General features: G+C 39.6%; 2 protein-coding genes across 3 annotated transcripts in view; one reads left to right on the top strand and one right to left on the bottom strand.

The window, feature by feature from the left end:
* PHF14 (PHD finger protein 14) overlaps nt 1-10149 on the bottom strand; it is a 230174-nt gene extending 220025 nt beyond the window's left edge. For both annotated transcript variants that reach the window (XM_055115712.1, XM_055115713.1), the window contains exon 1: nt 9750-10149. The gene's annotated coding sequence lies outside the window, so the exon portion shown is untranslated. The remainder of the gene's footprint in view (nt 1-9749) is intronic.
* A 139-nt stretch (nt 10150-10288) lies between these two features.
* NDUFA4 (NDUFA4 mitochondrial complex associated) lies at nt 10289-17012 on the top strand. The gene is made up of 4 exons (XM_003824994.7): nt 10289-10464; nt 11589-11677; nt 12338-12395; nt 16776-17012. The coding sequence occupies exons 1-4, from the start codon at nt 10423-10425 to the stop codon at nt 16830-16832; spliced, it is 246 nt and encodes an 81-aa protein (XP_003825042.1). The 5' UTR covers nt 10289-10422; the 3' UTR covers nt 16833-17012.
* Nucleotides 17013-17898: the final 886 nt, after the last annotated feature.

Raw genomic sequence — 17898 nt, 5'->3', positions numbered from 1 at the left:
GAATTTGACTGTAAAAACAGCAACCCACTTGGGCTCCCCTCTCTGCTGTGGAGAGCTTTCTTCTTTTGCTTATTAAACTTTTGCTCCAGCCTCACCGTGTGTATCCATGCTCCTTAATTCTCTTGGTCATGTAATGACCAGCTCAGATAACACCTTACATGAGACCAGTGACGCTGACCTGTTTCACTGGGACATGTCAATATGTCCTTTTTATTTTTATTTATTTATTTTTGAGACAGAGTCTCACTCTGTCACCCAGGCTGGATTGCAGTGGCATGATCTTGGCTCACTGAAACCTCCACCTCCCAGGTTCAAGTGATTTTCCTGTTTCGGCCTCCTGAGTAACTGGGATTATAGGTATGTGCCACCACGCCCGACTAATTTTTGTGTTTTTAGTAGAGACAGGGTTTCACCATGTTGGCCAGGCTGGTCTTTAACTCCTGACCTCAAGTGATTCGCCTGCCTTGGTCTCCCAAAGTGCTGGAATTGCAGGCATGAGCCACTGTGCCTGGCCCAATATGTCCTTTTTAAAGTGAAGGATAAGTTACTGCATCTGGCTTCTCTTAACCATGAAGGGGCATAATACCATTTAGGCCTCTTTGGATTTGGGAGGCAACATTTACTTCACTGAGTGTGCTACTCTTACCCATTTACTGAGCAACCTGAAAAGCTGCTAGTTTTGGGTGGGACCCAGAACAAAACAAAGATCTGCAACAAGTCTAGGCTGCCATGCAAATTGCTCTTCAGCTGAGATACATAACACAGCATATCTGTTGGTGCTTGAAGCAAGTTCGTCATGAACTGGGTCTTTTCTGACAAACAAAGCCATAAGATTGTACGTGAACAGCCACATTACATCACCAATTGGAAATAGCAGAAACTAGGATTTGAGCAGGTCCTGAAGGCATAAGTACGTTGCAGGAGTAAGTGTCACAAATGCCTATGGTCCAGATTCCTGCAACAGTGCCTCCTCCCCTCTCAACATGCATGTGTGATTCCACGGAGTGTTCTCCATTCCCATTTAATTGAAGAACCAATATGTGAAGTTGGTTTACAGATGGTTTTATATGAAATGTTATCAATACCCCAAAGTAGACAGTTGTAGCACTATAGTCCCACTCTGGATTGGCCCTGAAAGACAGTAGTAAAAGATAATCATCCCAGAAGGTGGAACTTTTAGCAGTTCTCCTTGATATTCAGTTTGTTTGGAAGGAAGGATGGCCAGAGGTATGGCTCTACATTTACTTGTGGGTGTGGCTAATATTTCCATTGGATGACCAGGGATTTGGAAGGAATATAATTGGAAAATTGGTAACAAGATCTGAGAAACAGATATATGGATAGATGTTTCTGAGTTGGCACAGCATGTGAAGGTATTTGTATTCCAAATGGATGCTAATCAAAGAGCTGTTGCAGTAGAGGAGGATATGAATAATCATGGAAGGGAAAATGTTTTGTTGTCATTGGCATAGACACTGTGGGCATGAATTTGCCTTCCTTGCCTGCAATGCATCCATGGACTTATAAAATGCTTTACTATAATAATATTCTACATAGTATTGCTTCTAACAAACTCAATTTCTAGCAAATGTAATATGGTGATGGACTTATAGTCATTCACTGGTCTTATTACATGCTCCATCGCTCTGGAACAATTGACCTAATAGAATTATTAGGCTCAGTTACAGGGCCAGTTGAGAGCAACACCTTGGAGAGCTGCAATAATATCCTCTAGTATATGGTGTATACTCTAAATTCATGAGCAATATATGCTGCTATTTTCAATGAAAATAGCAGGAGAATCAAGGAGTATATATGGCAGTGCACTTCTTACTATTACTTCTAGTGATTCACTGGTGAAATTCCCAACCTAGCAACTTTGGGCTTTGCTGGTCTAGAAATCTTAGTTTTAAGGAAGAAATCCTTTTATTAGGAGATATGGCAATGATTCCATTACACTAGAAGTTGAGACTGGTCACTTTGGGGTCCTCAAGTCAGTCAATCAATAGGCAAATAAGAGGTTATTCCATTAACTTGGGTGACTGATCCTGATTATTAAGGAGAATTTGGGGTATACAACTTAATGGGGTTTCAAAAGAGTATGTCTGGAATGCATGAAATCCTTTGACACCTCTTAGGACTCCTGTTCTTGCCAAATTCTTCTTTTAATTTCTATACTTCTGGACTTGTTTTGTATTTAGTTCTGTAACAAGGAGCTGTAGCTTCTCCTGAAGGACACCCACATCATTGAGGTTGGGAGTTTGAAAGTAACAAGAGACCAATGGGGTCTTTGTGTCCTCATGGATTCCACTATCCCCACAGGTTCTGATGTGTTTTTGCTCCTCTGTTTTATGTGCTGCTTCCCTTTTTGACTGTGTCCCCTAATGACTGCAGGCTGTAAAGGAAACATATCTCCCACAATTGCATAATGTCAATGCTTTATAATAAATCTCTTATTATATATGTATACATCCTAGGAGCTCTGCTTCTCTGGTTGAGCCCTGACTAATATAAGTGCTTACACTTCTGACTTGTTCTAACTTTTCTTTACTTACTCTTCCTAGCCTGGTCCTCATTTGTTCATATTCTCTCTAGGGTTTGAGCATTCAGCCTCTTCTCTTCTTACACTTTCCATTTTACACATTCTTTACAAACATGCTCATGAATTTCCATTGTATTAACTCTCACTTACATGCTATTTATGTTTAAATTGTAACCCCAGCCTAAACTTCTCTCATGAGCTCGAGTGATGTTTCTGCCTGCCTTCAGAGTATCTCTAATTGAGGATATTCCACAGCTATCCTAGACTCAACATTTCCAAAAATGACTTCATATTCCTGATCTTGGTAAGTAGCACCACTATATACCCATAACCTAAGTCATATACAAGTGCCTATTGCAGGGCTTATCCTAAACCTTGGTAATATTTATGTACCTCCCCACTAGACGAAAAGTGTTGAAGGAAGACACCAGTGAGTTAATCTCCTTATCCTGAGCACTCAACATAATGAACAGTATATAGTAGGCACTCAATATATGTTTAATAAGTGAATAAGATAAGTGAACAAATGACTGAATGGATGGATTTTTTTAAAAAAGATAAAAATTGCAGAGAAATAACAAGTGGCATCATAGAAGAGGAATAGAACATAGGTAATCTAAAAAGCCTATAAACTGAAGACCTAGGTCTTTGGTATAATATTCCAAAATTCATAGACACAGTTTTCCTAAAATACTATTTAACCAGAAGGTTTCAGTGAAAAGAAGTACCACTACTTAAAATTGCTAGAGTCTCTATGCTTTTTAGTATTCATTGAATTTTGTACATAAAGTGCTTCAGGTATTTAATTTAAATTCATGACAATGTGTGAAGCTTTGAGATTTATGATGGTGGAAGTAAACTTCCACGGACCAAAAAATGTTTTCATTTTTCTAATAGAAATTTTATAATTAAATACAGTTTATGCTAAATAACCACAATACTAGTGGAAGAACATATTTGTTTTTAGATTAAGGATAGCTGTAGAATCTTTATTAACAAGTGAAGGTATAATTTGTATTTGTGTTAACAGTAAAACAACCAGTTGTCAATTTATCTACTAGAAAAATAATTAAGTGCTTAAATGCAAACAGAATAAAAAATATAAGATACTGTCTTCAATTTGCATTAATATAATTATACTCCATGATTCACTTATCAAATGACTTCTCTCTACAGAAACTAATTCTTTACTGTCACACACTGATAATAACACATAATCACCACACCTTGTAGAATTTTCTAGGCCTGAAACATAAGGAAAAGTATGCAAGACAAATACTTTACCTTGGGTGCTACTGATATACTGCATAGGATTTTTAGAGCTATTTGCCATGTCTTACATTTAATTTGGACAACTAATATTTATATATTTTTTGTATTTTAAAATTATTCACAAAATTAAATCAAACACAAGAAGAAGAAATCCAGAGAGCACAAGTCCAAGTGTCAGAGGAGATGGGGCAAAGATATCTCCAATTTATGTCCTGCAGTTGTTTTATTCTGTGCTTAGATGCAAAATGTTTTATAAGTCTTTGCTGCCTAATGGATAAAGCCCCAAATCTATTTTTTTTTGAGACCGAGTCTTGCTCTGTTGCTCAGAGGTAGGGTGCAGTGGCACGATCTTGGCTCACCGCAACCTCTGCCTCCCGAGTTCAAGCGACTCTCCTGCCTCAGCCTCCTGAGTAGCTGGGACTACAGTCGCATGCCACCACACCTGGCTAATTTTTGCATTTTTAGTAGAGACAGGGATTCACTATGTTGGCCAGGCTGGTCTCAAACTCCTGACCTCAAGTGATCCACCTGCCTCAGCCTCCCAAAGTGCTGGGATTACAGGTGTGAGCCATTGTGCCTGGCTTCAGTTTCATTTCTTACAACTACTTCCTATGCAATCCACACCCCCATCACACTGAACTCATCTCAATTTCTTCCACACACTATGCACTTATATTATGACCTTTCATTTCTCTGCCTTGTTCAGACTGTTTCATCTGTATGAAATTCAATTCTCCTTCTTTTTTGGCCTGATCATTCTGCACAGCCCAGTACAACGTCACAGTCTTCATTAAACTCTTCACAGGCCCCACAGTCTTACTTCTTTCTGTATTATCAATTTTTGTTGTTGTTGTTGTTGTTTGAGGCAAAGTCTTGGTCTGTTGCCTAGACTGGAGTGCAGTGGTATGATCTCGGCTCACTGCAACCTCCCCCTCCCAGGTTCAAGTGATTCTTCTGCCTCAGCCTCCCAAGTAGCTGGGACTATAGGCATGCACCACCATGCTTGGCTAATTTTTGTATTTTTAGTAGAGATGGGATTTCACTATGTTGGCCAGGCTGGTCTTGAACCCTTGACCTCAGGTGATCCACCCACTTTGGCCTCCCTAAGTGCTGGGATTACAGGCAGGAGCCACAGCACCCGGCCTCTGTATTATCAATATTTTTACTTTTGTATTCTTCGTTACTCAAATCAAATCACTTTGGTTAAGCCTGGTGTCAAAAGAGAGAGAAAATATAATCTTTTACCAGTAAAAATATTAAATATTTGCAAGCAAAAGAAAATCTACCACAGTCTGTCCTTCTGATTACAATCATTCAGGTCTTATTCCTCCCTAAAAATACACTCACCAAGTTGGAGATAACTTAAAAGCCCTATACTGTCATTATTTCCTGCTCAAAGTCGACAATCTATGAATAATGCTATAGTCTTTATGTCTGTTCTTGATATATCTCCTCTTGATCTGGAGATCTATGAAGAACAAAGACAAGTTATTTGCCCACAACACCCAAAATACAATGGTGAAATGGGAACTGGATAACTATAATGAATGATACTACTCAGAAAGTAAAGAATGGTCCTGAAATTTCACTGTCTTGAAGTTGCTGCTAACTTAAAGTGGGGAACAGTCCTTGTTTAGGCCCTGATTTTGCCAATTTGGGATTTTTTTGGGATTAGTTCTAGTCGAATTTTCTCTGTGGCTCTTGCCTCACACTGTGGGAAGTCTTGTCTTAGAGCTGTTTAAGAAAGCCATTAGAGAACAGACCCTCCTCGGAAAACGAGTATGTCTCTCTACCGGCTTCCTACCTGCAAAAGATGGAGGAGCTCAAGTGTCTTTTCACATTTCAAACCATGAAGTTTCTTTAATCCAATGCTGATCATTCTTTTCACAGTACTTACTCTACTTCTATTTGATTTCAGTCAACTCCATGTGCCAATGCCACAGCCACAATTCTTTTTGAGACATACCTCTGTCTTTCTTTAGACTTAATGTCAGTCACCTTAATCCTATCACGCTTTGGTTGGAGAGCTACATCCTTACCTGCTTGTCCAGACTTTAAAATTGTTCAGCTGAAAGGATTTACTGAAGGCATCTTAATTTACTGAAATGTTTTAACAAAGGTATGATGGCCACATTCTTGATTGGGCCATTATCTTCCTATTAATTCATCTTTGTAGCCCAAATGCCTTCCCATCTTTATTTTAGACAGCTAGATATGAGAATCAATCAGATCTTCCAACTCTGCATGTCTCTAAATTTCTGAATGTTTTACTCCCTGTCATTACAGTTTGCAAACTGACCAATTATTTTGATTCCATATCTTTATTGTACTACCTTGTCAACTGTAGCCAATAGTAACTGATACATGCTAATATACTCTTTGCCTGCTGTTTCACTGAAAGCTACCAGCTCACTGGGAACATTAACTGCCTTCCAATTAATTGAAATAAGTGTTTCACCAAATGTTCCAATACTGCATTACATATAGATAGCCATCCTTCTAGTCCCTGGTAACAGTTACTTTGTCACCTACTACCAGGACCTAAATCCTATGCCACATATTTTAGGATTTTTATTATGGTAACATGTCACCACACTTTCAGTGTCAAATTATTTACTTGTCAGGGTAGGCTAGGTTATGCCACATTAACAAACTACTCCCAAATCCAGTCACTTGCAACAATAGAGGTTTATTTCTCTATTTTTTTTTTTTTAAGACAGAGTTTCACTCTTGTTGCCCAGGCTGGAGTGCAATGGCATGATCTCGGCTCACTGCAACCTCCACCTCCCAGGTTCAAGCGATCCTCCTGCCTCAGCCTCCCAAAGTAGCTAGGATTACAGACACCCGCCACCATGCCCAGCTAATTTTTCTGTTTTTAGTTGAGACAGAGTTTCACCATGTTGGCCAGGCTGGTCTTGAACTCCTGACCTCAGGTGATCCACCTGCCTCAGCCTCCCAAAGTGCTGGGATTACGGGCATGAGCCACCAGGCCCAGCCTATTTCTCATTCTTAATACATGTACACTGCAGGTCAGTAGTGGCTCTGTTCCAAGTAGTTCTTACCCTGACACCTAAGCTGATAAGCAGGCTGTATCTAGAATATTGCTAGTCTTGTGGCAGAGGGAAAAGTGACAACATGGCACATGTTGGCTCTTAAAGTTTTTGCTTGTGCATGGCATGTGCTACTTCTCACTTCTAATTTGCTAATAAGGCAAGTCTTCTTATTAAGCTTGACCCTAATGAGGCAAGTGATATCTCCTTCTAGGTAGAGGCTGAAGCTATCTGCATACAATTTAATCTACAACACATACCAATTCCACTTCTGCAGCTCAGGAATTTTGCATTGTTTCTTCTACCATGGCTTCTTTTTCCAGACTGTCAACTCTACCTGTCCCTACTTAAAATATAGGTGACATACTCTTTCCACTAACTTCAATGTGCAAAATTTAAACTTTCACAATTTGACATTTTGGTTAATATTTAATGAAATTTATATTTGTAACCTTGCTTTGTTAACATCTCTAAAGGCATCACTTAGGCCAGGTGCGGTGGCTCACACCTGTAATCCCAGAACTTTGGGAGGCCGAGGTGGGCAGATCACGAGGTCCAGAGATCGAGACCATCCTGACTAACACGGTGAAACCCCATCTCTACTAAAAATACAAAAAATTAACCGGGTGTGGTGGCATGTGCCTGTAGTCCCAGCTATTGGGGAGGCTGAGGCAGGAGAATCGCTTGAACCTGGGAGGCAGAGGTTGCAGTGAGCCGAGACCGTGCCACCACACTCCAGGTTGGGCCACAGAGCGAGACTCCGTCTCAAAAAAATAAACAAACAAAAATAAATAAATAAAGGCATCACTTAGCTATCTATATTATTGTTGTCTCTAGAAGCTAGGTCAATGACAAAAAAAAGTTAAGTCTCGCGCCACTGCATTCCAGTCTGGGCGACAGAGTGAGACTCCGTCTCAAAAAAAAAAAAAAGTTAAGTCACTGGATTTTACTTTCTTATTAATAATGGCATTTCTACATACCTACTTATTATCAACTGTTATTATTCAAAATAAAATATTGGAAGAAGAGGTCTCCCTTCTTCTAATTTATTTGCTGAAAGCCTATCTACAGTCACTAAGGTTTCTTTGTTCACTTCTAAGTATTTTCCATGTTTTTCTGCTGATCTTTTAACACAGCCATGCTCCTTACCATAGCCTATAAGGTCCATGTCAGAGAATTGGACATAGACTTTACAGACTCCACTGTTTGCTCTCATTTTCCTCTTTTTCTCCTTGGTTATGGATCAACCACACTGATACTTTTTTAAGCACTCTTCTTCTTCTTCTTTTTTTAAATCTCAAAGCCATTTCTCTTACCAATTTAGTGTTCTTCCCACATCTTTACTAGGTTACTTCCTTCCTTTCATTTAGGTTTCAACTCAGAAATCCTCAGACAGACCTTCCCTGTCCTGTCTACTTAAAGTAACCTGCTCTCCTCCACCTCTTCCATGTCATTGTCTGTCTCATTATTCTATTTTATTGGCTTGTCACTATCTAAAAATTATCTCATTTGTTTATTGTTTGTCTTCCTCAATTAGTATGTAAGCTCTGTTAGCAACGCAGAGTAATTTTCTTGTTCACTGCTATAACTCTAGTGGCTAGAACAGTGCCTAGTGGAGAGTAGGTACTTAAGAAACATTTGCTGAATGAATGAAAAAAGACACCAGTCTTGATAAGCTTCATGACATATCACCTTAACAGTTACCATCTATTTTTTTTTTTTCCTACCTACTGGCCATACCTCCTCTTCTAAGCATTGCATGTTGGAATTCCTCGGCTCTGTGTCCTCTGTCTAAATTCTCAGTCAACTTTCTCTCCCTAAGTAATCTCATTCAGTCACATGCGTTCATTTCTTATCAATAAACTGACTCCTAAATTTATACTGATAGTGTAGTTCTCTTCTGCCCCATAGAGATCCACTTGAATTTTACATAGGCACTTATACATCATTCTCTACGGCTTATTTCAGTAACTGGCACCAACAACCACAGAGCTGCTCAAAACTGAACCTCTGAAATTATTCTTAACTTCTCTCTCCTCACTCCTGGATAGCCAACCACCAAGTCCTGTTGGTGCCACCTTCTAAACATCTCTGGAATCTTTTTTTCTCATCATTACATTCTCTACACTAGTTCAGGCTACCATTATCTGTCACACAGATTATGGACTATTGCAATGGCCCCTTGATAGGTCCTTCCCCTTTCACGCTTATCCCGTCTAATCAATTATTCACAAAGCAATCATTTAAAAACACACCCTTCCCAAGCTCTCAACATAAAACCCATGATGTTTAAGCGGTTATTAGCCCAGCAGATCTGATCCCCACCTTGCTCTCCCTTTTACTTTCCAGCCACACTAGACCTCATACAGCTCCTTGGGTTTTCACTAGCTTCAGACCTTCACGTGTTATTACCTCCGCCCTGTACACCTGCATCCTAAGTTTTCACCTGGTTAATGTCCGCTCCTCCTTCAGAGCTAGTGTAACTTCCGGTGGAGCCTTCTCCTATGATTTCTAGTCCCAATTATTAATACTTGCTTGATCATTTGATTCATGCTTTAAGCTACGTATGAGATTGGAGAGGGTTCAGAGCGTACATTTTATCCCCCCCCCCACCCCGCTCCCCCCGCAAAGCCTGTCCTATGGAAGACCTTCGGGTAAAAAAAAAAAAAACGAAGAAAACAAAACAAAAGACAAATGAAAATTCGATTGGGGTAGTGGGAAAGATTATCTGTAGCTACACGACCATTGAAAACACATTTTAAGGATGCAATTTGAGACCAGGGAGGGGGGATAGTGGCGTGTTGGAAAGGTCTTTGTGGCGACGAACTTTCAACCGAGGGCCAGGATCTGAGGGTTTAGAAATACATTGCCAGGACTATTATCACCTTTAAGTCATTTACTCGTTTTCAACTTCTGCTTGTCTGCGACAGCCTAACACAGGAAGCAGCTGCAGTCTTCTCAAACCGCAGCCGCTGACCTTAGCGGCAAGAGACCCGACCTGCCCTCCAGGCGCCCGGCGCTCAGCTCCCAGAGGCGCCGCGCAGCTCCCTCAGCGGCAGTCACAGCTGGCCAGCGCGCCCCCGGCACGCGCGCCCCCAGGGCCTCTGCGCGCGGACCCAGCTCTCAGGCGCCGCGGAAGAGGCCCCTACTCACGGAACGCGCGGCCCGTGGGCCCCAGCGCCGACCGCATTCCTCAGTACGTGGCACCCTTGGAAAGTGCCTGTCTGGTCAATCGAAGAGTCCTCGTTTCGACCAAAAAAGTTCCCCTCAGAAATATGCATAGCACGGCAATGAAGGGGTTTTCACTATGAAGTGGAATGATGATGGTCCGACCAGGTCAGGACGAACATATGAGGGGTTAGATCTAAGCAGGCACTGTTAAAGACAGTCGCATCCGGGCCCTCCTACCGCAAGCTGCCCTCCCAGCCAAGGGTCCTTCAGGTAGGAGGTCCTGGGTGACTTTGGAAGTCCGCAGTGTCTCATTGCAGATAATTTTTAGCTTAGGCCTGGTGGCTAGGTAGGTTCTGTCCTTTCCAATCGGAGACCTCTGCCGCAAACATGCTCCGCCAGATCATCGGTCAGGCCAAGAAGCATCCGAGCGTAAGTTCGTGACCTCTCTCCTAATGTTTTCCCTTGTCCTTCTTGCCTCGGGGTGCGCCTCTTTCTGTTCCCTGGGAGCGTCCTCATTTACAGCCACTTACCGTCCGTCAGACCAGACCCTGCCTGCCTCTCCTAGTGTTTGTCATTTTTGTTGTCCCAGGCCTCTGTGACCCTCTACGCCATGCATTGTGGGGTTTTGTCTGACAGGAGGAAGGAGACGGACACTGCTAGGAAAAAAAACCTAGTTTTTCCTAGTTAGTGAATATTGGAACAGTCTGGTGGCCGCTCTCTTTTGCAGGTTGTGCGGTCCAGGAGGGACAGATGTGCGCTGTGTGGGTCAGAGACTAGCATAGGTCAGGTTCCCTATGTGTTATACCATCTCTGGAGGATCTTGTATTCGCCGCATTGCACCACCAGGCCTTTAGGTAAATAAGAGGGGTCCGTGATCTTGGAATCCTCACTTTGTCTGGACGTCGTTGCTTTTGAGAAAATTTCGTAGTGCGGAAATTGCAGTTAAGTTCTTTGGCATCTCATTTTTCCTCAGCACATCAACGTGCTGTAGAGCTAAAAGTCTATGTAATCTTTAATCTGTCTTAAATCCGGTTCCCTAAATACGCAGCAAGCATTGGTAGCATTACGTTTTCAGAGATGATGCTTAAAGCCAGTATTTGTAATAGATACGTTTACTTATTCAGACTCTATTTTTCATACATCTTTATAGAGGCACCCTTAAATAATTTGCAAAGAATTTGTTTTTCAAGCCCCAGGACAAAGGAAGCCAGAAAATTTAATGGGAATGACATGTAAATATTAGAGAGGTGAAGAAGACTCGATACATTTTCTTGGAAATTTAAAAATGTACCTATAATTTGCTCCACATTAAAAAGTAAGACACTTAAACCAGAGTCATCTTAACATCCTTTCCCAATTCCATTTCTTTCTTTAGAACACAGTTATAAGAAATCTTACCTCAATGTAAGATCTACTTTATTTAAACTTTAAGACAAAACCGTCCAATAACAGTTTGAGACTTGGAAATCAATGTGCAGAAACTACTGTAATCTCTCGTTGGCCAGTGTTTTAAGTATTTGAAGATGGTTATTCTATTTTGTGTTTGGTTCTAGTTGATCCCCCTCTTTGTATTTATTGGAACTGGAGCTACTGGAGCGACACTGTATCTCTTGCGTCTGGCATTGTTCAATCCAGATGTTTGGTAAGTTCTTAAAAATGTTTAAAACTTTGATAGCTGATCAAGGCAGTTTAGGAGCCACAGTCTTTGTAGGGCGGTAACATCAGGGTAGTAGAAAGAATGTTACATTTACAGTCATATAATAAGTTCAGATCTCAAATCTGCTGTTTTCATTTACTTTTTTTGGTTCATGAAATTATCTAATTTCTCTGAGTCTCGTTTTCTCTTTGGTGAAGTAGAACTGCTAATACCAAATCTTGTAATGTTTTGAGGATTGACATAAAAATAATTGTTTTTATAAAATAATCATGGTTCTCGGCACATGTAAATGTGTTTTGCCTTCACTTGCACATTTGCAGTTGAAAAACAATAGACAATCAAAAGATTGATTCATCATTATTCTATGCACTTTTCTGTATATCACTTTATTAATTAAATGGAAAGGTTTTGTGAAAGCCAGATAAAAAGTATCTTGTGATAGGGATTCTGTGTTCTACCTTTTTTCTAATTGATTACATGAGATTGCTTATTATAGATCCTCTACCTGTTTCAACTTCATAATGAAATAACACCATACTTCATCTAATAGAAAATAAGATTGATCTGTTCAAAAATGTATTCTTAGTACAAAACACTAAATAGTGCTTTATTATTGTAACAGTCATAATGTTTTATTTCTTTTAGTTGGGACAGAAATAACCCAGAGCCCTGGAACAAACTGGGTCCCAATGATCAATACAAGGTAAACTACAAAATTGTTTTAAAGTTGTTAGAAATTGTGTTGTAATAAGTTTTGTCATGGGGTGGGTTTTCTTGAAACTGGATATACGAGTAAAATTCCATTATATTGAACTTTAAAGAGCTGTTAGGTAGTTCTGTGAAATGAAAATGGTATATTGCTCTAAAATATTTTTTGCTAGGTATTTTATTGCTAGTATAAGAAAAGAAGGAAAAATAGTATAGCTATCATTTACCATTTTCTTAGTTCTTAGGTAGTCTAACACAGTGTTCTCAAACTTCATTATACATAGAGCTTGTTGAAACACAGATTCTTCAGCCTTTTCTCCAGAGATTCTGATTCAGCTGGTGTTTTGTGGGGCATGAGAATTTAGAGTGTCTGTGGAACTACTCTTCCAGAGAATGATTTCATGGACTGAGACCATTTATTGATTCCCCAAACATAACCTTCCTTATGTGTAAAAAATTTTGCATACAAAGACCCTGCACAGCATCAAAACCAAGGGCAGGCCAGGCACGGTGGCTTATGCCTGTAATCCCAGCACTTTGGGAGGCTGAGGCGGGCAGATCACTTGAGATCAGGAGCTGGAAATCAGCCTGGCCAATATGGTGAAACCCCATCTCTACCAAAAATACAAAAATTAGCTGGGCATGGTAGTAGGTGCCTGTAATCACAGCTGCTCGGGAGGCTGGGGCGGGAGAATCGCTTGAACCTGGGAGGTGGAGGTTGCAGTGAGCCAAGATCACGCCACTGCACTCCAACCTGGGCAATGGAACCAGACTCTGTCTAAAAAAAAAACCCCAAAAAACCAAGGGCGGCTTCATTAAGATACCATACCATTCACATACCATACAGTTTACGTGTTTAAAGTTTATAACTCACTCAATGCATTTTCCATAATATCAAGCCACTTCATCAAAAGAGAGTAACTGGCTGTTTGATTTATCACTCTGAAGAACAGGGTCCCCGATCAGTGTGTGTCCAGCAGTCTTTGACAGGTGTACATCTATGATGGATTATTACTCATAGCAACTTTTTGTTGTTGTTGTTGTTGGAGACAGAGTCTCACTCTGTCGCCCAGGCTGGAGTGCAGTGGCATTATCTTGGCTCACTGCAGCCTCCACTTCCCAGGCTCAAGTGATTCTCTTGCCTCACTCTCCTGAGTAGCTGGAACTATGGCACGCACCACCACACCCAGCTGATTTTTTGTATTTTTAGTAGAGATGGGGTTTTGCCATGTTGGCCAGGCTGGTCTTGAACCCCTGGCTTCAAGTTGATCCGTCTGTCTCAACCCCCCAGTGCTGGTATTACAGACATGAGCCACTGTGCCCGCAGCCTGATAGCAACTTTTAACATCACCCTTTGTGGATTTCACGTTTTCCCCTTAACCTGATTATAATTTGGCTTCTAAATCCTTCAGTAGATCTCCTTACAAGAAGAAAATAAAAATGCAATGGCTAAGCTGAAACATCGATCTCATCTGTGTTATATTTTGCCTCTAAAAAGATAAACAGGCATCCTGATTTGTTTTTATGTCTTATGAATTTGTTTAAACTAAGTCCATTCCAGAGAAAATAATTCCACATACAAGAAACTTTTAAAAAGTAAACAAACAAACAAAAAAACTAGCAGGCTTTGCTTCTTCCACCAAAGAGCGTATTGGAATCTATGGGTATGTGTAGTTCAAAAAGTGTAACAGGTGATTCCGATAATGCAGCCAGTTTACTAATGTTCTGAAATATCACAACACATGCCAATATGAGGCCTTGGGAATTGAAAATGAAATGTTGCTGCAACAACATAGCTGTTAATAGCTATGACACTGATAGCAGAGTCTGGAAAGATGAAGAGTGTCATGTTATGAAATGACAGAAATGAAAAGGAACCAAATCCAGAAACTTGAGAACCTGGAGTAAATGAAACCTACTTAATACTTTTTCTAAACCCATTCAGGTAGACTAGATTATTATCTCCATCATTCACAATCTCTCACCTAAGAGAATATGTTTTTCTGGCCCACTGACATCAGATTTGATTTGTGACTTGCTGTGGGAAATTATGAGTTGGAGGAAATGATACCTGCCACTCTTGAACCATTATGTGGTCCCTCCGTTCTTTTGCTTCTCTCATGAGACCAAAATTGACAAGTAAGGGCTACTTATTCACCTTAGAATTGGAATGAAAAAAATATGGAGCAGTCAACATACAGATGGCATATAATGTGAGTGAAAAGTGAACTTTTATCGTTGTAAGCGTCTAAGATTTGAGTGTGTTAATTTGGGCTGCCGTAACAAGATACTGTAGACCAGGTGGCTTAAACAACAAATTTATTCCTCAGTCTGGAGGCTGGGAAGTCCAGATCAAGGTGCCAACCATTTCTGTTCCTCATGAGGGCCCAATCCAGTTGTGTCCTCACAAGATGGAAGGAGAGGAGTGAGCCCTCCTGTAAAGGCACTAGTTAAGAGTGTTCCACCCTCATGACCTAATTACCTCTCAAAGGCCCAGCCTCCAAATACCATCACCATTGGCGTTTGAGGTTACAACATGAATTTTGGGAGGACATAAACATTCAGTCCGTAGCAGAGGATTATTTGTTGCCATGCTATAATCTAGCAAAAGCTATGAATAAAACAGCAAGAGACAGGACCAAAATAAGATTTGAGCATTAAAGGCCCAGCAATACTTCTCAACTGAATAACAGTTGAAGCTCCCCAAAGCTAAGATCAGAATATGTTGTGCCTTCCCAACTATTGTTTCAGAGACTCTAAAAGTAGCCAGCATTAAACTGAGAGAAAGAATAGAGGTAGGGAAGTTGAAAGCAGGTTTTAAAATTCTAGAGAGAGTTTTGGATATGAAGGAAGTAAATCAGGAGCCTGCTTAGTTTTAAGAAAATTGGCAACAATGCCATGAATGTGCTTTTGACTCTGCGTGGGTGTAGGGCCTTGATCCTGCAAATCGTAGAACTTGATCTCAATTACCTCTTTTATAAATCAAGAATCAGAAGGGTTATTGTGATGATTAACTAAGATATACATAAAGCATCTAGCCCAGTGCCTGGGCAGGAGCCCAACAATTGTTTATTTTTCTTTCCTTAATATATACCTGCAGACCCTTCTGTAAATTATTTCTGATATTTTGTTAATATGTTAGAGGATAGCACAAGTAGTTTCTTTTTTTTTTTTTTAACCTTATTGTCTAGGTTAATTGTTTCTTAAAAGAACACTGTCAGAACAAAGAATACTGCTTTATGGATTATTTATAATTTTCTGTCCATAAAAGTCTGTATCTGTCTGTATCTCAATGATAACTTGGTAATAAGCTTTACAACCTGAGGATTTTTTTTGTCAGTAAAATACTTAAGAGTTTTTCAGAAATAAATAAGTTCGGGTATATTTGAAGAAATAAAAGGGGTTTGAAGAAAGAATGAATATAGATTTGTGAACTTCATGCTTAAAAACCCTGAAGAAAATGTTTATCATTCTGAAATTGTGGTTCTTTTGGAGATAAATAACATAGTCTTCAAGTAATTATAGCACAACCTCTTTAGCATTCTTTGGCACAAGAATGAGTAAACCCAAGATTTTAGCCTTATTTGGGCTTGTGTACCAGCATTAATATGTCCTTAGTAGAAACTCTGGACCAGTTTCAAATATGTCGTTTTTTTTAAGTTACTGAGAGAGGGAGTTTTTTTTTTTTTTTAAAGCAATCACAGTAAGATTTATTTCTAAAAATTAATTTTAATTGATTATAAAGAAATGTTGGAAATGTAAACAGCAAAAATACCGTATTATTTAAAAGCCATTACCAGAGTTGAAGTGTCAGTTTGATATTGAATATAGTCTGGATTAGGAAATTAGTGAGAGAGAGAAAATATCTTAGAAGTTATGTAAACCACAAAGCAAAGCAGTACCTTACATTACTAGCCTCTTTTTGTTGCAGGATCTCTCCCTCTAAATTACAGCAGTTCATTCAGCAAGTAGGGAAGGTAATTCTTGTTAATCCTCTATTCTGTTGGTGATTCTTCCATGTACTTAGTAGAGTTAAGGCAAAAACTTACCAAATTGGAAGTATGTATCAGAAGGAATTCTTAATTATTCACTTTGAAATAGAAGAATTTTCCTTATAGGTTCCAAGTAGTAGACTGTACTATAACACTGCTCTTCTGAAATAAATTGAATATTTTTACCTTGCCAAAACTATCATTGAAGGCTGGAATTTTAGGTACAGTATTTTTCTGTGAATGATTTTATGTTGTTAAATATTCTTTTAAAAATTCATACCTGTAATTGTTAGTGTAGAAAACCAAATACAAAGAATTCTAAAACCTTTGTACCGTCTCTATGTATTTGAGATTACTTAAAATATCTTTTTTTCTGTTCCAAGTTCTACTCAGTGAATGTGGATTACAGCAAGCTGAAGAAGGAACGTCCAGATTTCTAAATGAAATGTTTCACTATAACGCTGCTTTAGAATGAAGGTCTTCCAGAAGCCACATCCGCACAATTTTCCACTTAACCAGGAAATATTTCTCCTCTAAATGCATGAAATCATGTTGGAGATCTCTATTGTAATCTCTATTAGAGGTTACACTGATTAAATCAATAAATAACTGAAACTTGATATGTGCCACTTTTTAATGCTGAAAGTATGCTCTGAACTTTAGAGTATAGGAAATTAACTATTAGAATTTAAAGAATTTCTTGAATTTCTATAGTTTGAAAATACGACTTTAAGCTGCTTTAATAAAACACTTCCATTTTGTGTATAGACCGTTGGTAACTTCACTAGAGCATACATAACAACTGGAACTGGAAATTATACAAAAGTAAATTGGGAAGGATACTCAAGCATCTGACATTGGCAAAATGGAAACCTCTGAGTTTCTCTTACTGGCTGTTGAAGTGTGTGCAGTTTTTAACAATGGTTTTTACTTGGCATCTCTTTGTTGCGATTTTCAAGGTTATAAGTTGCTTTGGTCCTAGGATTGAAGTTGAAATCTGAGTTTATCAGTGCTAACCATGGTGCTAGTAGTCAAGAGATCTTGAGAATTTCGGCTGCTGAGTCTTGGTGCAGGGTGCAGGTTTTCTTTCGTTTTTTCTTTTGAGATAGTCTCTGTCACCCATGCTGGAGTGCAGTGGTACAGACATGGATCACTGCAGCCTCGACCTCCCGGGCTTAAGTGATCCTCCTGCCTCAGCCCCTAAGTAGCCAGGACTACAGGTATGTGCCACCATGCCCAGTTAATTTTTGTAATTTTTTTTAGAGACAGGGTTTTGCCATGTTGCCCAGGCTGGTCTCAAACTCTTGAGCTCAAGCGATCCATTCTCCTCAGCCTCCCAGGGTGCTGGGATTACAGACGTGAGCCATTGCACTCAGCCATGGTGCAGGTTTTCAAAGGCTAGGAAGTATATTCATAATTTTAAGATGGGGAATATAGCAAGTTTTCACATAGGTGTGTGTAAGTCATCACATCATAGAAACTTGAGGAATTCAGTGACATTAATTT

The sequence above is a fragment of the Pan paniscus genome, chromosome 6 (assembly GCF_029289425.2).
Source record: "Pan paniscus chromosome 6, NHGRI_mPanPan1-v2.0_pri, whole genome shotgun sequence".
Taxonomy (NCBI): Eukaryota; Metazoa; Chordata; class Mammalia; order Primates; family Hominidae; genus Pan; species Pan paniscus.
The sequence above is the reverse complement of the archived record's forward strand: the minus strand, read 5'-3'. Positions and strand labels throughout refer to the sequence as shown.

Coding starts and splice junctions, on each gene's coding strand:
- NDUFA4 (XM_003824994.7), top strand. CDS start 10,423: ATGCTCCGCCAGATCATCGGTCAGGCCAAGAAGCATCCGAGC. Junction 10,465..11,588: donor AGGCCAAGAAGCATCCGAGC/GTAAGTTCGTGA, acceptor GTTTGGTTCTAG/TTGATCCCCCTCTTTGTATT. Junction 12,396..16,775: donor GTCCCAATGATCAATACAAG/GTAAACTACAAA, acceptor TTCTGTTCCAAG/TTCTACTCAGTGAATGTGGA.